The sequence below is a fragment of the Gymnoscopelus microlampas genome, assembly GCF_963454915.1.
Source record: "Gymnoscopelus microlampas genome assembly, chromosome: 1".
Taxonomy (NCBI): Eukaryota; Metazoa; Chordata; class Actinopteri; order Myctophiformes; family Myctophidae; genus Gymnoscopelus; species Gymnoscopelus microlampas.
In genome coordinates this window covers 1835308-1860000 of record NC_139962.1, presented here as the reverse complement: position 1 = coordinate 1860000, position 24693 = coordinate 1835308, and the positions used below count along the sequence as shown (strand labels likewise).

Sequence of the window (24693 nt, the reverse complement as noted above, 5' to 3'; positions counted from 1 at the left end):
AAGACATAGGCAAGTGCCTACATTGCCTGTGCGTAAACACGGCCCTGGATACAGGGCGGTGGTGGGGTCAGGATACAGGGTGGTGGGTTTATCACATTATGACCACATGGTAATGGTACCAGCACATTACATTTATACATGATATTACATTATGCACTTCACTGTACTGTCCATTCCACTTGAAGACAGCGGATGTACAAACCCTCCATTAAGAAGCTCTCTGTCTGCCGTTAGTCTGTGAGATCAGGAGCTTTTCCACTGCAGAGGAAACGCTCCACACCACGACCAGTACTCTGATGTTATACTTAAAGGAGCATTTCACCCCTGGAAGAACTTTACAGTTGCTCAATGTTAACCCATTGAGACCTGAAGCCGATTCTACACGTCTCCTAAATCTCAACAGTTTTCTGAAAAACCCATGTTTCTATATCAGTGGTGTTCAATCTTTTTCATGTCAAGGACCCCCAAAATGATATGTATTTGGCCGCGGACCCCCATCAAAATATGTTGTTCCAGGGACCCCCCAGAGGAAAAGATTTGAGTTGAAAATGTTCGCTTTAAAAAAATATATATATTCAAAGATTTGCACACATTTTCACGAATTTTCAAAAATAGCAGATCTACAAGCTCATAGCGCGGCACTGAGCGCTATGAGCTTGTAGATCTGCTATTTTTGAATAGCCCAAAGTGTAAAATAATGCTTTTTAGCTCAAATCTAAAAATGACACAGTTCCAGGTGGAACTTAATGGGTTAAAGGAGCATTTCACCCCTGGAAGAACTTACAGTCCATGTTAAAGGAGAGATCCAGTCATTTTAGGTGTTTGCTTTGATGTGTCGCTAATCACTCACCAACATACTGATTGGAAACAGTTGACTTTTTTTCATAGAAGCCCCTGTTGTCCATTGTGGAGACCCCTTCCCCTGGCATAATGGAGTCATGCGGATAAACAACAATCGCCTATTTTGAGCTATTATGAGCTGCCGTTCATGCACAACGACATGGAGCCGGTTTGCTTGTTTCTCTCACATAATCTGGCAACACCGAGGACTAGCTTCCACGCCGTTCTGCACCAACGGAAGCTCATAAGGGACATTCAGTGCATGTTTGTGTCAGGACGCTGCATAATGAGGATTAGTGGGAAAAAGACCAACTTTGGAGCTGCTAAAATAGGCGATTTTTGGTCTCTAGGACAAAGAACATGGTGAAGGACGGTGCTGTCATGTGAGTGTGATCACATGATCACATGATCACATGCATTTAGCAGCACGTTCGCTCCACGGGACCGGAAGTGCTACTGAACCAGAACGTGAACGGATCCTTTGAACGGATCATATGAACAGATCATATGAACAGATCAAACAGATCATATGAACAGATCATATGAACAGATCAAACAGATCATATGAACAGATCAAACAGATCATATGAACAGATCATATGAACAGATCAAACAGATCATATGAACAGATCATATGAACAGATCATTTGAACAGATCATTTGAACAGATCATTTGAACAGATCATATGAACAGATCATTTGAACAGATCATATGAACAGATCATATGAACAGATCATATGAACAGATCATTTGAACAGATCATATGAACAGATCATTTGAACAGATCATATGAACAGATCATATGAACAGATCATTTGAACAGATCATATGAACAGATCATATGAACAGATCATATGAACAGATCATTTGAACAGATCATATGAACAGATCATATGAACAGATCATATGAACAGATCATATGAACAGATCATATGAACAGATCATATGAACAGATCATTTGAACAGATCATATGAACAGATCATATGAACAGATCATATGAACAGATCATTTGAACAGATCATATGAACAGATCATATGAACAGATCATTTGAACAGATCATATGAACAGATCATATGAACAGATCATTTGAACAGATCATATGAACAGATCATATGAACAGATCATATGAACAGATCATATGAACAGATCATTTGAACAGATCATATGAACAGATCATATGAACAGATCATTTGAACAGATCATATGAACAGATCATATGAACAGATCATTTGAACAGATCATATGAACAGATCATATGAACAGATCATTTGAACAGATCATATGAACAGATCATATGAACAGATCATTGCTGTGAACATGAACAAAATGGTTGATTCACTGAAATGAAGTTTTTTTTCCCCCAACACTAACACACAGACCCCCACCTCTATCTGTGTGTGTGTGTGTGTGTGTGTGTGTGTGTGTGTGTGTGTGTGTGTGTGTGTGTGTGTGTATGTGTGTGTGTGTGTGTGTGTGTGTGTGTGTGTGTGTGTGTGTGTGTGTGTGTGTGTGTGTGTGTGTGTGTGTGTGTGTGTGTGTGTGTGTGTGTGTGTCCCTCCCCCCCACACACACACATTCCTGCATAAGGGTGCGTTTACTCCCACACACAATCTTCCATTCCTCCTGCCTCTCATTGGAGGAAAGTAACTGTAATATAACACGTTTATAAATACCTATAAAGTCACTTTACATAAAGACAACATACAGTACTTTTACTCCATTACAATTATTTGAACACTTTAGTTACTTTGTAGATTTTGATTGTTATTACAAAACAAACATGAACCACTTCAGCTCTATTTAAACTATGGCTGTTTGAAAACAGCAGATCTACAAGCTCACAAGGTGTTGCAAGGCAACGCCTTGTGAGCTTGTAGATCTGCTATTTTCAAAGCATTTCAATACATTTGGAAACTTGTTTTAAACGAGACATTCAGCAAAATTAGTACTTTTACCACCAGCATATTTTAATGCGAATATACTTTTGTACTTTTAGTCGAGTACATTTTTGAATATGGGACTTTTAAGATTGTGGTATTGGTGCTTTTACTTAAGTAAAAAAAAAGGAATGTGAATACTTTTTCCCACCACACTGCTAAAGCCTTTACTCGTCCATGATGACACAATCTAACACTCCCCCCTCCCCCACTGGCCCCTCCCCCACTGGCCCCTCCCCCTAGGGTTCAGCATAGCCAGCATTTTATCACAGCCTTCAGTGTCACTGGGTCACCACACACACACACACACACACACACACACACACACACACACACACACACACACACACACACACACACACACACACACACACACACCACACACACACACACACACCACACACACACACACACACACACACACACACACACACACACACACACACACACACACACACACACACACACGTTGATATGACAGAGGCTGGCCATGTGGGGGAGGGGGAGGGGCTACCACACTGTGGTTGTTCAGGTTAAAGAGCGGGTAGTGAGATAGTGGTTACTAAGTATCAGTGGTAACACACACACACACACACACACACACACACACACACACACACACACACACACACACACACACACACACACACACACACACACACACACACACACACACACACACACACACACACACACACACACACCATCAAGACATCAAGGCCGATTGAGAACAAACGTTTTCTTGCCACAAGGGGAGAGAGAGAGAGAGAGAGAGAGAGAGAGAGAGAGAGAGAGAGAGAAAGAGAGAAAGAGAGAAAGAGAGATAACCCTAACCCTATATATATATATATATATATATATATATATATATATATATATATATATACACCAGTCATTTTGGGGGTGAACTATCCCTTTAATTTCATTTATATTGGGTGTGTACAGCGGAATGACACACCCATAAAGTAATCCGATACCTTACAGATTACTCATTCAACTGTACAACCGACTACCAAGAAATGAAAGTTAAGCTGAAGTGAAACTGAAACCTAAAGCATCATCTGTATCATTTTCACATTTCTTTGGCTATTCAAACAAATAGCAGATCTACAAGCTCATAGCGCGGCACCGAGTGCCGCGCTATGAGCTTGTAGATCTGCTATTTTTTGGAAAAATAGAAGCAAAGACTCAAGTCTTTGCTTCCTGGGGGGTCCCTGGAACAGCATATTTTGAGATGGGGGTCCACGGCCAAATAAAATCCATATCATTTTGGGGGTCCTTGACATGAAAAAGTCTGAGAACCACTGATATTATAGAGACAGACGTTTTTCAGAAAACTGTTAGGATTTACAAGACATTTGTAGAATCACCCAGAAGCAAAGATTTGAGTTAAAAATATCCGCTTTAAAAAGACAAAGGGTTGGTTAGGTCACGGTTAAACATTTACAAGCTCTGTAGATCTGCTATTGTTGAATAGACTTAAGTATAAAGTAATGATTCTAGCAAAAACACATTTAAATGACACGGCGCTGCGTTCCAGGTCTGAATGGGTTAATATAGCTGGTTCAAAGGTTCAAAGTTCACTTTTATTTGTGTCCCAGAGCAGACTTAAAGCTACAGTACAACAACAACAACACACATACAAACATACCATTTACACAAGTCTTTGCATCTCTCTCTCAGCTAAGGGGTCCCTGCTTCATCTCTATCTCAGCTAAGGGGGTCCCTGCTTCATCTCTCTCTCAGCTAAGGGGGTCCTTGGGCTGAAAGACATTGAGGACCCCTAACAGACAGTATAACTCCACATACCAAACCATAACGCATTAAGACCAGGAACACATCCGTGTGTAACAACTCTAACCATTATGTTATGCTTTGGACATTCAAAAATAGCAGATCTACAAGCTCATGTTTGAAAAAGAATTGTGCAAATCTGTGAAAATATATTATTTAAAGACATTCTTTTTTACTCAAATCTTTGCTTCGGGTGTGTGTGTGTGTGTGTGTGTGTGTGTGTGTGTGTGTGTGTGTGTGTGTGTGTGTGTGTGTGTGTGTGTGTGTGTGTGTGTGTGTGTGTGTGTGTGTGTGTGTGTGTGTCTCTGTGTGTGTGCGTGCGTGCGTGCGTGTGTGTGTGTGCGTGCGTGTGTGTGTGAGTCAGTTTTCTGCGCGACCAGACAGAGATGGTTACCATGGTGATTTGGGAGGAGTAAGGGTGGTTGCTATGGTAACAGAGATAAAAACCGACCACCGTCTTCCTGGAAGGGAGGAGAGCGTGCCCGGCAGGAAGTGACATCACTATTTTTTTTCACCACAGCTGAGGCTGCTCGTTGGAGAGGAAGCTATATTAACCCTTTAAGACCTGGGACGCATATGAGTGTCATTTTTAGATTTCTTTGAGCTATTCAAAAATAGCAGATCTACAAGCTCGTAGCGCGGCACTCGGTGCCGCGCTACGAGCTTGTAGATCTGCCATTTTTGTAAAATCGTGAAAATGTGTGCAAATCTTTGAATATATATATTTATATATTTTTCAAAGCGTTAGGATTTAGAAAACATATTTTTGGTACTTTAAGTATATTTTCAATTCCGGACTTTTATACTTGTAACAGAGTATTTTCCACTTTGCAGTATTTATACTTTTACTTAAAGTATAAATAAATGTGAGTACTGTTTCCACCCCTGTGTGGTTATTATTATGTCTCTCTCTGAACATGTCAAGTGTTTCTGACTCCAGAACAATACAAGTCAAGAGGATCAACTACACTACAGTCATACAGTCCACACATTGTGTGATAAATGAACACGTTACAGTAGAGCTGGGTATTGTGCCTACAACCATCACCATACCATATGTATCACCATACGAGTGATTTAGAATAACCCATTAAAGGGGCTACACCATGAATTTAAAAAATAATAATAATATTTAATATCATATTGTTTATGTCCCTCAAACGTTTTTTTCAAAAGGTTTGAGCCTAAATCAAGCCTCAGATATATATATATATATATATATATATAGATAGATAGATAGATAGATAGATAGATAGATAGATAGATAGATAGATAGATAGATAGATAGATAGATAGATAGAGAGAGAGACACAGACAGACAGACAGACAGACAGACAGACAGACAGACAGACAGACAGATAGATAGATAGATAGATAGATAGATAGATAGATAGATAGATAGATAGATAGATAGATAGATACTAGATAGATACTAGATAGATAGATAGATAGATAGATAGATAGATAGATAGATAGATAGATAGATAGATAGATAGATAGATATAGAGATATACTCATTCCAACTAACTTCTCTCAGGCTTATAAAGCACTTGCAGCTGCAATACCAAAACGTCCTGTTGGGCAGAGGGGTGCTACTGAGCAATTCTGTCTGTCAAAATACATGGGCAGAAAGTTTCGTGATGTAAGCAACCATTGCCATTCTGAGATGGCCTGTTCAGACACGCCCATTCTGAAAATCTCTGAAATGAGAATGAATGACTGAATGTTAAAAAAAAATATGTTTTGGGGTACAAGAGACACCCGGGAGCCCAAAAAATACCCCCCCCCGAAAAGAAATAAAAAATAAATTCATGGTGTATCCCCTTTAAGACCTGGAACGCATCTGTGTCACTTTAGATTTCTTTGGCTATTCGAACGCAAAGTTGATTCAGACAATATAGAACATCACCAAACCCAGAACCGTTTTTTCTTAAATAAAAATGTCAACTTCCTGTTGATTTTGCCATTTTTAATAAGTAGAAAACCCGGACTGGATCGGCGGATCCGGATCCAGATCTTCAAATAGTAAAATCAACAGGAAGTTGACATTTTTATTAAAAAAACAAACAGTACTGGGTTTGGTGATTCTCTATATTGTCTGAATCAGCTTTGTTTGGGTTCATGTATGTGCTAAAAGAGTGACTTTGAGAGCTGTTTCACCGTACAATGTAAGTCAATGAGGAGCATATTTTGAATTATCAATTTCTAATCAATGGAGCAATTATTCCTTTATGGTAACAGCCCAACTCACTCCAAATCCAACTCACTCCAAATCGCGCCCAACTCACTCCAGACATCTCCCTCCACAGCAGAGCCCAACTCACTCCACACACTTGTCCAACTCACTCCACACACTTGGCCAACTCCCTCCACACACTTGTCCAACTCACTCCACACACTTGGCCAACTCACTCCACACACTTGTCCAACTCACTCCACACACTTGGCCAACTCACTCCACACACTTGTCCAACTCACTCCACACACTTGTCCAACTCACTCCACACACTTGGCCAACTCACTCCACACACTTGGCCAACTCACTCCACACACTTGGCCAACTCACTCCACACACTTGGCCAACTCACTCCACACACTTGTCCAACTCACTCCACACACTTGTCCAACTCACTCCACACACTTGGCCAACTCACTCCACACACTTGTCCAACTCACTCCACACACTTGGCCAACTCACTCCACACACTTGGCCAACTCACTCCACACACTTGGCCAACTCACTCCACACACTTGTCCAACTCACTCCACACACTTGTCCAACTCACTCCACACACTTGGCCAACTCACTCCACACACTTGTCCAACTCACTCCACACACTTGGCCAACTCACTCCACACACTTGGCCAACTCACTCCACACACTTGGCCAACTCACTCCACACACTTGTCCAACTCACTCCACACACTTGGCCAACTCACTCCACACACTTGGCCAACTCACTCCACAAATTTAATTTGCACAACTCACTCCACAAATTATTATTGATGAATGCAATGAATGCACCAATGTGATTAATCCACTGTTGGATAAATAGTAGTTATATACATAACTTTGGGACTGTGAAATGCATAGGAAAGTGTTGTTAATTGTAAACTGTAGACAATGAACATCTATTTTGATATAAAGTTATACCTAAATAATTAGATGTTATTTTACAAGGTGAGGCACATTTTATTTATTTTTGAGGCACATTTTATTTATTTTTTAAATAAAATGAGACATTTTGAAAGTAGACGATCTACAAGCTCACTTTATAGGAAGATGAGCACTTACTCCTATTCAATGAAACATCCATTACAATGAGGTGTTGATTAATGGGTCATGTGCCTGCATTATGCAATGACCAGGTGATAGGCTATATATGCAGATAAGGTGTTGATGTGAATGGGTCATTTGTATGAAGTCAATTAAGTATTCCAAGAATAATGTAAATGGCATGAAATGGGGGAAAAACACACACACACACACACACACACACACACACACACACACACACACACACACACACACACACACACACACACACACACACACACACACACACACACACACACACACACACACACTATAATATTATAATTTATAGCTGCAAAGTAACTAGTAAAACAAATACATTTAGTGGAGTAAAAAAACAATATGTGGATCCAATATGTAGTGGAGTAGAGGTAAAACCATTGGAAGTTGGGAATACTCAAATAACGCACAAATACCCAACATTGTACATAAGTACAGTACTTAAGTTAATGTACTTAGTTACTTTACACCACTGACACATTGAACCAATATTACACTGGTGACATTGCATGGAGTGAGTTGGCTTTGGTCCTGGAGTGAGTTGGCTTTGGTCCTGGAGGGAGTTGGTCTTTGGTCCTGGAGGGAGTTGTCCCAGCCCTGGAGTGAGTTGGCCGAGCCCTGGAGTGAGTTGGGCGAATATTTCTTAAGTCTTCATGGAGTGAGTTGGATTTGGAGTGAGTTGGGTGGTATTCTTTTTTATTTCTTGCCCACCTTTGGAGTTACATCATGGCAAGGTAAATACACAACCCAAACCTCTACCAAAGTGGTCTTGCCCTTTAAGTAAGAAATGCGACTACTCTTTCCACCTCTCTGAACATGTGGTTCTGACTCCAGAACAATACAAGTCAAGAGGATCAACTACATTACAGTCATACGGTCCTCACATTGTGTGTTAATGACCACGTTCCGGTCATACGGTCCTCACATTGTGTGTTAATGACCACGTTCCGGTCATACGGTCCTCACATTGTGTGTTAATGACCACGTTCCGGTCATACGGTCCTCACATTGTGTGATAAACGAACACGTTACAGTCATACAACAGCCTCTCAAACAGACATAAAGGACAGGAGCTCAACGTCTTTCCTTGAGAAAAGGAGATGAAACAACGTGAAACTCTCTGACTCTCAACACAGGGATTCAAATCATTCTTCTCCTCTTTGCTCATCAGAGCCTCTAGATGTTATCGTGAAGGATCTACAAACAACAACGTAGAAATAAATATACCGGCCCCCGCCACCAAAGCCACTTGGCCGGCCAGTTCTGGGCCCACGAGCCGCCTATTGCCTACCACCGGTCATATAGAGACCAGTGGTCCGGGGACCACCAACCAGTGGTCCTTGAGGGGGTTCCAGGGGGTCCCCCAGACAAATGAATCGTTAGGAACCAAATTGGACCTTGTGTGTGTCTGTAACTCTGAGAGTGTACAAATGGAACCAAATGGACCCTAACGGGTCTGTAACTCTGAGAGCGTACAAATGGAACCAAATGGACCCTTATAGGTCTGTAACTCTGAGAGTGTACAAATGGAACCAAATGGACCCTTATAGGTCTGTAACTCTGAGAGTGTACAAATGGAACCAAATGGACCCTAACGGGTCTGTAACTCTGAGAGTGTACAAATGGAACCAAATGGACCCGTTAGGGTCCATTTGGTTCCATTTGTACACTCTCAGAGTTAAATGAACACTGATGATGATGATACAGTGTAGATTGGGACCCCCAAGAAATCAAAATGGTTGAGTCCCTGGCATATCTTTTCAAACGGGGGTCCCTGGGCTAATATGTGTCAATTTGGGGGTCCTTGACAAGGAAAGGTTGAAAACCACTGATATAGACCAATGATTTGAAAACATCGAGACTGGACGCACAGGTGACTGTTTCATGTAATCAATTCCCAACAGATCCCCAAACCTGCTGTTTTGGGGTTTGGCTGGTTTCACTTCATTCAACCTCCTCTTGACAACTGCTTTGAATTGTTATTATTGTTTTACACACAACAGAAACCAAGAAATATATATTTGAAGAGCGAGAAATCACAGTAAACATCCTATAAGCATTCTTCCTCCATACTGGGAGAAAAAAAACAGCATCTGAAAGTTTGATGGGATGCATCTTTACACGTGAGGCTGTGACCACTTTAACATGACATCTTATGAGCGGTGGGGTTCATTTGGTGCCGGCCTGCGCGCGCACACTGGTTCTTATCAGTGTGACGTCGTCTGTTAAGGCGTCTATAGTCTATAGCAGAGGTGATGCAACTGTGATGATGTAGAGGGACGCTATATTTCCACACTCACACCAGAGGGACACGTTGCATAATATTCTTTCACATTCAGAGATGTGACAAAACCCTTCCATGTCACAGAGATGCTCGTAGGCCTGCGTCCTGTGTCGCTGACGCACACTATTGAGAAAGGACGCGTTCATGACACCGTCGTGGCGTCCATGGGACGCACTAGAGCAGTGGTTCTCAAACCTTTTCATGTCAAGGACCCCCAAATTGACACTTATTAGCCCGCGGACCCCCATTTCAAAAGATATGCCAGGGGACCCCCATAAGAGAAGATTTGTTTTACAGCTCTAGCAGTGACTCTCAACCATTTTAACCGAACCGGGTCCAAGCACCGGGCACCACGTAGGGTGTGAATTTTTGTGGGACTCATACAATGTCCCTGGGACCCATCTAAAAGACCACCCCTTGGGTCCCAGGACCCATTACATTGAAAACCTAGCAACATCACTGACATTAATGATGTCATCACTACATCATTAATGACGTCATCACTACATCATTAATGATGTCATCACTACATCATTAATGACGTCGTCACTACATCATCAATGACGTCGTCACTACATCATTAATGACGTCGTCACTACATCATTAATGACGTCATCACTACATCATTAATGACGTCGTCACTACATCATTAATGACGTCGTCACTACATCATTAATGACGTCGTCACTACATCATTAATGACGTCGTCACTACATCATTAATGACGTTGTCACTACATCATTAATGACGTCGTCACTACATCATTAATGACGTCGTCAATACATCATTAATGATGTCGTCACTGCATCATTAATGATGTCATCACTGCATCATTAATGATGTCATCACTGCATCATTAATGAAAAAGCAAGCATGCAGGGAAGAAAAAGCTAAAATACTTTTTATTAGAAGCTCGTTTTAATGACGGCTCTAAAAAGCTTTATGACTTTTTTCCATGGTTTAAAGCTGCTTCCATTGCAGGCTTTTTTCCCCTGTAGGAAATATCACTCGTCTTACTTTCACCTCTTTTTTTTCCACTCTTGACTTTAGCTGTAGGTCTATACCAGTGGTTCTCAAACTTTTTCATGTCAAGGACCCCCAAATTGACACTTATTAGCCCGCGGACCCCCATTTCAAAAGATAAGCCAGGGACCCCCCATAAGAGAAGATCTTTATGGCTCTAGCAGTGATTCTCAACCATTTTAATTTCAAGGACCCCCAGTTTGACATGCATTAGGGCTACGGACCCCCATTTAATGGCGTTTCTATCTCTGGGACCCCAATTTATATTGTAAAATCAATGTTAATGTAACTCTGAGAGTGTACGAATGGAACCAAATGGACCCGTTAGGGTCCATTTGGTTCCATTTGTACACTCTCAGAGTTACAGACCCATAAGGGTCCATTTGGTTTCTACCCATAATTTAGCTGGGGACCCCCTGGAACCCCCTCAAGTACCCCACTTTGAGAACCAATGGTCTAGGGTTTAGCTGTAGTTCTAGGGTTTAGCTGTAGTTCTAGGGTTTAGATGTAGGTCTAGGGTTTAGCTGTAGGTCTAGGGTTTAGCTGTAGTTCTAGGGTTTAGATGTAGGTCTAGGGTTTAGCTGTAGTTCTAGGGTTTAGCTGTAGTTCTAGGGTTTAGCTGTAGGTCTAGGGTTTAGCTGTAGTTCTAGGGTTTAGCTGTAGGTCTAGGGTTTAGCTGTAGTTCTAGGGTTTAGCTGTAGGTCTAGGGTTTAGCTGTAGGTCTAGGGTTTAGATGTAGGTCTAGGGTTTAGCTGTAGTTCTAGGGTTTAGCTGTAGGTCTAGGGTTTAGCTGTAGTTCTAGGGTTTAGATGTAGTTCTAGGGTTTAGCTGTAGTTCTAGGGTTTAGCTGTAGTTCTAGGGTTTAGCTGTAGTTCTAGGGTTTAGCTGTAGGTCTAGGGTTTAGCTGTAGTTCTAGGGTTTAGCTGTAGGTCTAGGGTTTAGCTGTAGTTCTAGGGTTTAGCTGTAGGTCTAGGGTTTAGCTGTAGTTCTAGGGTTTAGCTGTAGTTCTAGGGTTTAGCTGTAGTTCTAGGGTTTAGCTGTAGGTCTAGGGTTGGGATCTGGATCTGGATCCAACATGGAGGAACCGGAATCGGTTCCGGAACGTGGTTTTATATCACATCTGCTATGTGGAATTAAAGGAATAGTTCACCCAAAAAAAAAAAACATCATGTATTTATTTAGTTTTTGTCTCATTCCTAAGACAATAACTTGATGACCGACAGCGGTAGGACGCCGGACCGGTAGGCAGCGGTTCCGGTATAGGAGACACAAAAGGAGACGCTTTGTGTCTCCTCCTCATCACATTATTGTCTTAGAAATGAGACTAAAACATATCCATGAATTCACGTCTCCATGAGGTGACTGATAAATAGACAAAAAAAAGTCATTTGGGGGTGAACTATCCCTTTAAAGTGTGACCGTACCGTTACAACAGCAGTGGTTCTAGAACTCTTTCATTTCAAGGAACCATGGTCCCATTTGGACCCCTGATGGTCAGTGTGACGTAATGCAATGTAAACACTGTGTGTGTGTGTGTGTGTGTGTGTGTGTGTGTGTGTGTGTGTGTGTGTGTGTGTGTGTGTGTGTGTGTGTGTGTGTGGTTCTACACTCAAAGTTTCCATGATTCGTCATCCAAGAGAAAACCTTGACACACACACACACACACACACACACACACACACACACACACACACACACACACACACACACACACACACACACACACACACACACACACACACACACACACACACACACACACACACACGGAGGATATATCAGCCCTTGGGTTAATACGACAACAATGGGGCGTCTCGTTAAGAAGGAGAGAAACCCGGTCACTGTGTGTAATCTATAGACCCCCCCCCCACACACACACACACACACACACACACACACACACACACACACAAGCCGTTAATAATTAACACATCATAAGTTGTTCCGCCTTTTCACGTTTCCAAACACACGACCATTTTGAAGACAATAGATATATAGTCTATACACACATTGTATAGTGTTGGCTGTCAACAAAAACAGCAGATCTACAAGCTCACAGCGTGTCACTTGTGCGGCGCTGTGAGCTTTGTAGACTTTTTTTTTGGGGGGGGGGGGGGGTACCTACAAACCATGAAAGTATTTTGGGACATTTTGAATAATACAAAAATATAATAATAATAATTTTGTTTTAAAAAGGCAGGAATGAATTAAAGCGCCAATCCGCCGTTTTTCTTTTTTTTACGTCATATGGAAACAATTAATCCGTGACGTTTTAAACCCAAAACAAAATCCGTTCTCTTTATCACCACAAAGAGTTAAAAAAAAAACACCAAACAACAACAGACCAAAAAAAGCCATCATGAGGATTTAAACCGTTACCTAACGGTCGCCGAGCCGTCTGACATGCCAGACTACACACACACACATAGAAAGAGACACATGTATGTTAGAGACACATGTATGAAGCAGTGCCGTCCCCAGGATTTACATTTAGGTTGATTTTTTTTTGCAATAGCAGATATACAAGTAGCAGATCTACAAGCTCATAGCGCGGCACCGAGTGCCGCGCTATGAGCTTGTAGATCTGCTATTTTTGAAAGATCGTGAAAATGTGTGCAAATCTTTGAATATATATATATTTTAAAGCGAAAATTTTTTAACTCAAATCGTTGCTTCTGGGGGGTCCCTGGAACAAGATATTTTGATGGGGGTGCACGGCCAAATACATATCATTTTGGGGGTCCTTGACATGAAAAAGATTGAGCACCACTGATATAGAAACATACGTTTTTCAGATAACTGTTGAGATTTAGGAGACGTGTAGAATCGGCTTCAGGTCTCAATGGGTTAAGCACATAATGACCTGAACCTTTTCAGGTTATTTGGGTTTTCTAGGAGAGGCGAGATCTTATAGTTGGTCTCTACAGTGGGTACGTCACTGGTATGTAGAGACACATGTATGTAGAAACACATACTATGTAGAGAGACACATGTATGTAGAAACACATACTAAGTAGATCAGTGGTTCTCAATATTTTTCATGTCAAGGACCCCCAAAATGACATCTAAAAAAAAATAAAAATATTTTGTTCCAGGGACCCCCCAGAAGCAAAGATTTGAGTTACAAATATTCGCTTTCAAAAATATATATATTCAAAGATTTGCACAAATTTTCAAGATTTTTCAAAAATAGCAGATCTACAAGCTCGTAGCGCGGCACTCGGTGCCGCGCTACGAGCTTGTAGATCTGCTATTTTTGAATAGCCGCAAAGTATAAAAGGTCATAATTATTCTGATGCTATATTTACACATTTTGCTGGGTACCCCCTGGAACCCCCCTCAAGTACCCCAGCCTGGGGGTCCCCGGACCCCCACTTTGAGAACCAATGATGTAGAGAGACACATGGATCCTTGGCGCAGAGCATTGTAAAAAACAACATCATAATAACGTGGTTATTTCTCACCCAGAAGATGAAGTTGAAGAAGAACAGCAGGTATTTGATGCATTTGGTGCAGCCTTCTACTCCCTGGCCCATAGTGGTGGATCTCAGAGGGTTGATATAGCAGAGAGAGAGGGTTTAGACAACAGATCTAACAGACCTAACAGCAGTGTGTGTCTAAGAGGTTCAGCTCCCTGTGTCTCTTTGTGGAAGCAAAGGAAAAGCTAGACTTCTGCTCTCAGCCTGGAGGCAACACCCAAAGTCCTCCCCCTCCCCCTCCTCCCCCTCATAATACGCAATGCCCCTCCTCCTCCTCCTCCTCCTCCCCCTCCTCTCTCTCTTATCCTCTATTTACCCCTCTCTTTCTCTTCGTGAGGAAACCACACTGCTTTGTTATGGCACAGCCGCGACATCTTCTGGACGGTTAGAGAGCAGCGGTGAGACAAAACGAGCCAGCCTTGGATCAAGAGTAGCTCCGTTCCGTCAGCAACGATAGGACATCCGGTTTTTGAGCCGGCAACAATAAGGTTTCCGGTTGCCTTCAAAATAAGATCGAGAAATTGTAATGTTTTTTAAAAGACACAAATCTATTTTAGAAATACATTTATGATGTATGTCTTTTAAATGGCGCATACTAGAACACTTCTAATTGCCAGGTTTTTTTTAAAGACACACATTTATTGAAAAAATACATTTATGATGTATGTCTTTTAAATGGCTTAAACTAGAGCAGTGGTTCTCAAACTTTTTCATGTCAAGGACCCCCAAATTGATATATATTTGTATTATATTATTGTATCGTATTATTATTTGTATTATATTTGAAAATATCTTGTGCCAGGGACCCCCAGAAGAGAAGATTTGTGTTGCAAATGAAAAAGTTCAAAAGAATTTCAAGATTTTTCAAAAATGTTAAAAAATAGCAGATCTACAAGCTCGCAGCACGGCATGAAGTGACGCGCTGCGAGCTTGTAGATCTGCTATATTTAAAATAGTGAACTTATAAATGGATAAAGTGGTTAACTACTTTTGCTGGGGACCCCCTGGAACCATCCCAAAGACCCCTGGGGGTCCCCGGACCCCACTTTGAGAACCAATGTAGGACTACTATAGCACTTCTAAGTGAGGTTGTTCCAGATTTAAATTGGCTATTGATCCCCATTCAATGTGCACAGTTTCTGATCCTGTTTTGGACTTGGATATTGTGTTCATTTGTGTGTGTTAGATATATGTATTTTCTTTTTGAAAATTATTATGATACAATATTGTTTATTTGCAGGAGCAAAAGAACAATGATAAAAGCAACAATAAATATGCTACAAATAATAATAGTAGATGCAGTGCAGGTAAGATAAATACAAAAAAAGTATAGGGTTTATTAAGTTGATCTCACCTATTTAAAAAATAAAATACAATACAAATAAGAATGTAATCAGAAAAATACATTTAAAACGTATATTATTTAACGACATACATACAACATGGACACAGTATAAAAAGAAAAGATTAAAGACATATTGGTAGATTTGTAGTGTATGTGCTGTTCCATAACTGAGCGCCCCTGCACTTGATAGAAAAAAAATGGTGGGCCGCCCAGTGCGGCCGGAGGTCAGAAAAGTGCCACGTTTAGACAATAGTGGGCGCTGTACAGGAGACGGCTCCGCGAGGCAACACTTTGAACATACGCACGCGTTCAGGGAGACCTCCTCTACGACACCACACTCTCCGCTAAGCCGGACGGGGCTCAAACAAAAAGTGGCGGGCCGTCCAGGGAGGTCAGAGGTCAGAAAAAGTGGCGGGGTTTCGGCCGCAGAGGGAAAATGGCAGAGAACTAAAGAAGCTTGTTTCAACCCGTCACTTAAAGTTTATTGAGCACTAGAATGTCAAACATCTGAGCACAGGGAGGACTAGCGTTACTTTATGGATACTATTAAAGGAGCTCCTGTCTCATACAGAGCTACTGAGGAGATGAACCTGTGGTTGGACCTGGCTGACGCGCCGACACTATGTTTGATCTGATACCAAACCGCTCACTGTGACTCAGTGTTCTAATGATACCATGCAGGCATTTCTTCATGCAAAAAAATATTTATTTACTTCACCGTGCAAACAGCATCTTTTGGGGTTCCATACACTGATCAGATAAATTAATTTGTGCCACAGGCTGTTTGAATAGCGGTAACCTGCAGTAACCTAAGGTCAAAAGCCTTTGCCCTTCCGGGTCAAACCTCTTGCTCATGACAGTGAACTTGACGCCTATATAGACAACAGCGCCACCCACGGTCACACAAATCCATTAGACATGTTTCACCCATTTGACACAATCTGTGGAAAAGGGTATAAATGGGTACGGTAAGGTTGGCCACCGTTCTCTGGTGTCAAACACTCTGCCAGCAGCCTATGAAGCTGAGGTTACAAACAGGTCTATAGCTGACCAGAGTAACACACTCATGTTTATAACCCACGGTGTGGCTACAGAGTTTATACATCGTCATTTCACTGATTTTATTGTTTTATTGATAAACGTTATTTGTATACAGGAAGGACCTTTCATGACATCACAAAGTGCTTTATATAAAAAAAGAACGACAAAAGAGAAATGCAAGCAAAAACAGATTAAAACAGATTAAAAACAGATTAAAAACACGATGAAGAACACATCAAAAGGAGACAAAGATCTAATTAAAACAATACAGGAAAATAACAAGAACAAAACAACACATAAAATGTAATGGACTAAAAGAAAGAGTGAAACAGTGGGTCTTATAAGATATCTATGGTCGTTGTCTGTCTTATATGTGATGGTAGCTTGTTGTACTATTTTAAAATCTATCCTAAAAGTTACCTGGAGAGAGTTTAAAGATGATAAAACTAGAGTAACATGTTCTCTCATCTTGGTTTTGGTTAAAACTCTAAAACTCTATAATAAAAAAGGTGTTTTGTATTAAACAACACAAACATTCAGATCAAAAACATGATGAAAAACAAATCAAAAGGAGACAAAGATCTAATTAAAACAATACAGGAAAAACAGCAAGAACAAAACAACAGATAAAATGGAATAAACTAAAAACAAGAGTGACACAGTGGGTTTTTTAGCTTGTTTTTAAAGCTATCTATGATGGTTGACTGTCTTATACTGTACTGTAAGCAGAAAGCTGCTTCAACATGTTTTTAATAATACATTTTTGGAGGTTAGCATGATGACCTGAGGGGACGATTTGTAACATATTTGGACAGGCAATCTGAAAGGTATGAATGTGATAAACAAGTGTGCCTTAAAAACAATTAAAACACATTTAAAATCAATCCTAAAAGTTACCAGGAGTCAGTGTAAAGATGCTGAAACAAGAGTGATATGTTTTCTCATCTTGGTTTTAGTTAAAACTCTGAACAAGTTGTAGTGTGACTCTGTCAGTGCTTTACTTATGAAGGACAGAACTAAGTACATTACAGTAGTAGAGACATGTATGAGAATGTCATGCCTGTCACCTGTTTGTAGCCCTGTCTGTATAGCCTTGTTGTGTAGCCTTGTTGTGTAACCCTCATTTATGTTCCCAGAGCAGACTTTAGGTATTTATTATATATCTGTTCTTCTTGTATTGTATATGCTGCTGTCTTGGAACAGGAAACACAGAGGCCTCTATACATACATAGACACCACATAGGCAGAACCTTTGTGAACACACTAGGTAACGAGGGGTTGTCACTTATGTATGTTTGAACATTGTTTGGTTAGAGTAATTAGGACAGGATAACCCCACGTTTGTAACTACTTTCCCTGCACACTTCACCGGGTATGGTCTAGTGTTTATAATCCAGGGTGTGGCTACAGAGTTTATACATCTTCATTTCACTGATGTTCTTGTTTTATTGGATGTTATTTATTCAATACACTTATTTGTTTTATCTCTTGCTCATTTGATGTTCCTATTTTGTCTCATCTGTTAGTAAGTATGTAGCTGATATATGTCACTTATACCTTAGCGCTAGGTATACTCTTAGTTGCTTGTTTTAGAAGAGAATGCACTTCATACTTCTGGTGATTAGTAGTTTTCCTACCTATGTTGAATGCACTTATTGTAAGTCACTATGGATAAAAGCGTCTGCTAAATGACTGTAATGGAATGTAATTCTTCCACCACTGCGCTTGAGGCGAGGCCCACTAAACACTTAAAATAGCAGATATACAAGCTCACAGCACAGCACAAAGTGACGCGCTGTGAGCTTGTAGATCTGCTATTTTAAGTGTTTAGGACCTGATTAGGACCTGAGGTCTCAAACCCTTTTGTGCCAAGGGCCCCACAAACACTTAAAATAGCAGATCTACAAGCTCACAGCGTGGCACTCGGTGCTGTGCTATGACCTTGTAGATCTGCTATTTTTGAATAGCCCAATAAATCTAAAGGGACACGTTCCCGGATTGAATGTGTTAATGTTGAACATTTATCTGATATCTCGTGGAATTCAGTTTATCATTCATTTAGTTTTTTATTCCACTCTCTGAGGGTGTTTTAACAAGTTCAGGTTCTACGTTGAATTGTATTAAAAGTATCAAATCAAATAAACATTATTATTTATAATCTCACTCCACCTTTTAGTAGAACTCAGCGTCTTCTGGTCCATGGTGTCTCTGTGATGATACAGAGTTCCTCACAATGTGTTTTCTACTGCAGTATGGTGTCACACACACACACACACACACACACACACACACACACACACACACACACACACACACACACACACACAGTATGGTGTCAGAGTAGAGTCATGTAGTGATGTACCCATCTGTTTCTTCTGTAGGAGGACACACACACACACACACACACACACACACACACACACACACACACACACACACACACACACACACACACACACACACACACACACACAGACACACACACACACACACACACACACACACACACACACACACACACACACACACACACAGTAACAAGTGAAGTATTAAACGTTGTCTTTTCAGAAATGCACCTCAGAGCCTGGAATTCAAACACTGGAAGATATATTCATAATTCATTCATCAAACTAAAACACAGAAAAAAAAGAGTGTGTGTCAGTGTTTGTCTGTCCAAGTCCTAACCTACCCCCCCCTCTCTCTTTATTCTTTTGTACATATTTCTCACTCTTCATACCAGTAACCTGTAAACTGATTGTATGACATTCTGTATAGTAGTGTGTATATCTGTCTGTCTCTTATATGTCATCATGATTTGTGTGCATGGGGATCTCATCTTAAACAAGCTCAGTGCTTAATGAGTCTTCCAGTTTAGTAGATCTTGTATTGTGAATTTGTACTTCCATGTACTGTTGTTCTCATGTCTTACTAAATAAAGTACATCAATCAATCAATCAACAAATACATTGCTGCCTATGAATACACAAACAACATAAAGGCTTTGTTTGTGCGCTGAAAAATGAAAATCAAGGCTCTTTGGATGCAAAGAATGGTATTTTACTTACAAAAGTGACAACCAGTGACATGGTGAAATAAAGTGACACAGAGAGTAGATGTTTGTCCTCAGACCATCATCAACACTGGTCACTTTTTAAACTTTTGTAAAAGATTATGTTTGAACCCAAAGAGCCTCCATGTTCATTTCTCAGTGAGAAAAGCCTGTTTGTTGTTCATGGACTTTCATGATGGACTCTCTCATACATGTCTTCAGCCCCGATGAGCCTTGAGTTTAGAGAACAAACTGTCCTATAGCTCTTTGTCTATGAATACAAACATGATCAATAACCAATATACATTACACCCCAGGTGATGAGACAGTTGGGACAAGACCAGTGTCTGGGAGGTTAACCAGAATAGAGGCTCACTGACAACACTGACCACCATTTTATTAAATGAGGCACAGTTTACGGAGCTAGTTCAGGCCAGGCAACTCAGGGATTGGGCCAACCGATCAGGTGACTAAGTCACATGCATTTTTCTCCTGGTCGGTGGGTTATAAGCATTGCTCTGCCTACCTGTTCATTCTAGTTGCGCTCTTCTGCTGGGCTGACGTGCCGTACCTGCTGCTGATCTGTTACTGAGATCCTGCCGGATCTGCTGCCTTTGCTTGCTACGTATGCTGCTACCATGAATAATCTCATCCCACCGCCTCCCCGGCATCCACCTGTAGGTTCTGTTTCTAGATCCCCATGGGGGTTTAATTCATTCCCTGTAAATGCTATTTGGCATGTAACATTCATTAGAATGTTATTCTTACAGGGAATGAATGGATTCAGATGCCTGACGCCAAACTATGCTTCCTCATGCTTTCTATATCTATGCTCAAGCTTGCTTAAATATATTCTAATCCAATCCAAATGTTGTCTGACTGAAATACTTATTTATCTTATATTTAATTCTCTATTTACAAATGAGGGTCTAAATTACATTTAAGGCCAAATATTTCTTCAAATGCTACATTATAACAGAACCTGTGATAGATAAACAAACTGAAGGGTAACTTTAGCTCTGATAATGATGTAACATGTATGTTCACATTATGTTCAAGGTTTAGCTGCCTAATGGACCTTTAGGGGGTACTTTAGGAAGTAGGGGGTACAGGAAGCTTTCACGTAGGATATAACCCCCCTTTTGTGGCCATAAAAGTGTCTTTGAGTACTTAGAAAAGCACTATATAAATTCCAGATATTATTACTATTATTATGATTATTATATGGAGCTGACTGACTTGTTTTCACCTGATAAAAATAATGAAAATGATGCTTTTCCTCCTCAGACAATTTAACTTCTTTAACAAAATGAATGTTTGTGTTCCAGGAGCTTTGTCTGGAGCTGAGGTTCATGGTTCTGAAAAGACTCTCAGAGAACATTGTGTTCCAACCTGAAGCTGGTGTCTCCATCATGGATGTGTGTCTGTTTCTCATCCTCCTCCATCTTCTTCTGACCACCTGAAACACACGTTACAATGACATTTTTCGGTTAAATTGCAGTTATTAAGGGAAATTAATAGTTTTTTTTCTGGTTAAAAACGTCTCTAAAAACGTCTAATATAATGCATGTTTTACCTACAACTTAAATATAAAAAAAACAAAAACGGTTATATTGCAGTTATTAAGGCAGATAGGCTAATAATGCATGTTTTACCTCTAACTCAAACAACAATAAAACCAGCAATCTGAGGACAACAGTAACAACACACTCTCCCAGCCTGTCAACTTGTGACTGTCACAGTATTTCCACTACACAGGATCTACAGGCTATTAAAGCCAACAGCACACATTTAACCAAATTCACCCACAAATACGTTTAAGCCACTTCTATTAACCACATAATAAAAGGCAGTGCACAGTTAAAAAAAGCCATGTCTTAACTTGTGCCAAGCGTTGCCTTATATTCCTTTGTGTTGCTAATGACACAATATGTACTGTATCTAATCTAGCCGTTTTTAATTAACGGTTTAATTTGGTTATTTAGAAGCCTGTATCCGTTATCCTGTTTTTCAAGCCACCGCGGAGTGTTCAAAAGCTTCCTTGGTTTACGCGTCACAAAGTGGCTGTGATTGGTTGAGATGCGCAGAGAGGGTTTCAGAGCAGGAAGCCATGCCCATATATGTCTATGGCCATGCTTTCAAAGCACGTGGTTCTCAACCTCTGGGTCGGGACCCGACATGATTTTGGGGAGTTCCCCAGATCACAGTGAAGTGACAATTCAAGGACTTTTAAGACCTTTTTAATACCTAAATGAAAGGGGGAAAAGACCATTACGGAATCAAAAGTATCTAACAAACTATACTATAAAAAACAATCAAACATTGGCCAAATCATCAAATACTATAAGAAGCAAAAATTGTGAACTTAGCAGATCTACAAGCTCACAATGCCTTGCAACGTGAGGCATGGTGAGCTTGTAGATCTGCTATTTTCACAACATTTATGTGGGGAACCGAGTCAAACAAAATGTAATGCCTCAACTACAACATTGCAAGTGCTTGTCAGGGTGAATGAGATGTAAAAAACAAAACATATATTAATGTGTTTATACTGATGTGTGATGTACGGTGTCACGCCGCAGTTCACTCACACTCACTCACGGGGCGGGCCGAGTCGTTGATTTATTAATTGTTTTGCGGGGCGGGTTGGGGCGGGTTCGGTTCCGTGGCGGGGCGGGCAGGGCGGGGAATGAAAAACCTGACCGTCGCATCAGTAGTGTGGGGACTCATTTTAAACAAGCTCAGTGCTTAATGAGTCTTCCAGTTTAGTAGACCTTGTATAGTGAATTGTACTTCCATGTACTGTTGTCATGTCTTACTAAATAAAGTACATCAATCAATCAAAGAAGGTTGATGCTGCATCAACAAAGCTCTCTGGATAATAAGCGGCTGCCTGAGGCCTGTGTCTCACCTGTCAGTCCTTGTGGGGAATCTCCCCGGCCGGTCTCCAGCCAGAGGCAGCTTACCATCAACCTGACAAAAGGAAAGCCCAGATACATGACTGGTATATCCTGTTGACACTATGACGACAACAGCCCCGCTAAACAGACTCCAGTCCCTTCACTCGTACAACAAGGAGCACAAGAGACGCTTCGTTCTGTCTGTGAGGACATGTCTATATAAACGTTCTGTCTCTGAGGACATGTCTATACAAACGTTCTATTCAATAGGGAGAGAGTATGAGAAATCAGAACATTATTTTGATGCTTTTCACTGTTGTACGGACAGCAGTTGAGACGCAGTCACTGATTGGCCCGATCATTTTCTTATTTCTCATACTCACTCCCTATAGGCTGAAGTCCAGACTGATACCGGGGAGGAACGAGAGGGTGAATACACGTTATCAGTCTGGACAATGCCAGGCTAGGGGTATAACACGGAGGCAAAAGAAGAAAAGGAACAGGTGTACAACACAAACACTAAGGAAGAAGGGACATTACTAGACCTAAGAAAGTTCTCTGGTTGGGAAAGAGCAGCTGCCAAAGCCATTGCATGTCTGTCTGATTGATTGATTGATTGATTGATTGAAATTTTTATTAGGCAAAAAGAATGTAAAACAACACAGTTACATTTATAATGCTTTTGTCTAAAAGGTCCGGCCAAAAAAGTCCTTGCGGGCTTGTTTCCATTGGGGTCCTTGAATTCATTTCATAGACATATATAGTAGCAACAGTTCAAATATCAACATAAGAATACAGAGGGAAGAAAAAAAAAAATATATATACCATTATGTACAAAAAAAGGTCATGGGAAAATAATGAAATATATACAAAACAAAACATGATCAAAATAAAAATAAAAAGTGTGTACAAAAAAGGGGGAGGGAGGGGGGGTCGTCTGTCTACAGGGAAACTGGTACTAGCTCCTCTTTAGGCCTCCAGAAAGATGAGTTTTTAGGGCTGTTTTGAATGAGCCCAGCGAACTGCATTTTTTGAGGGATGGGGTTAGACTATTCCATTCCTTGGTGGCAGTGCTATAGAAGGAGAATTTGCCCATGTTTGTTTTATGGGTCTGAGGTGCCATGCTCAACAAATGAAGGGTCTTACACTTAAGAAAGGTGAAGCCACACGTGTTGTCAACGTAACAGAACCTGAAGGTCTGGAGGGCTCTGGTCTGGAACGTCCTGCATGAGATGAGGAGAGAGAGAGGACATATATAAATATTAACATTAAACTGAATGACTGTCTGGTTACCCTGAATGACAGCTCTGTCACTATTACAATGTCTCTCCTCAATATGAACACAATTTAAATGTCTCATCTCTATATAATATACACTTTAATATCATTAAAGTGTACATTATATTATGTCTACATTCTCTACATGTCTAGTTCAATGTGCATAAAGTACTTAGGTCATTACTGTGTTTGGTCACTAGATGGCAGTCTAACAACATATAATGGACCAGGTTCTCAGTCTAACTGAAGTGATTTCTCCAACTAGATGGCTGTATATAGAACAGTTAATGATAAAATATAAACATAATAATTCTACATATTATTGTGTTCATTGTTTAGTAAACAGATCTTTCATATTGTTTCACTGATCATAGATTAAAGACTTTATGAACAAACAACATATT

At 40.6% G+C, this 24693-nt stretch overlaps 1 protein-coding gene and 1 long non-coding RNA gene across 2 annotated transcripts in view; both read right to left on the bottom strand.

Moving 5' to 3' along the window:
* cd81a (CD81 molecule a) overlaps positions 1-14865 on the bottom strand; it is a 64205-nt gene extending 49340 nt beyond the window's left edge. The window contains exon 1 of the mRNA XM_084056875.1: positions 14662-14865. Coding sequence (XP_083913001.1) covers positions 14662-14733 — 72 coding nt within the window. The 5' untranslated portion in view covers positions 14734-14865. The remainder of the gene's footprint in view (positions 1-14661) is intronic.
* Positions 14866-21513: 6648 nt separating this feature from the next.
* On the bottom strand, positions 21514-24196 carry LOC311036989. Its single transcript, XR_014599905.1, has 3 exons — positions 24158-24196; positions 23023-23084; positions 21514-21570 (listed from the first exon to the last, which is right to left on the bottom strand). It is a non-coding gene; the product is annotated as an uncharacterized lncRNA (long non-coding RNA).
* Between the last annotated feature and the right edge of the window lie 497 nt (positions 24197-24693).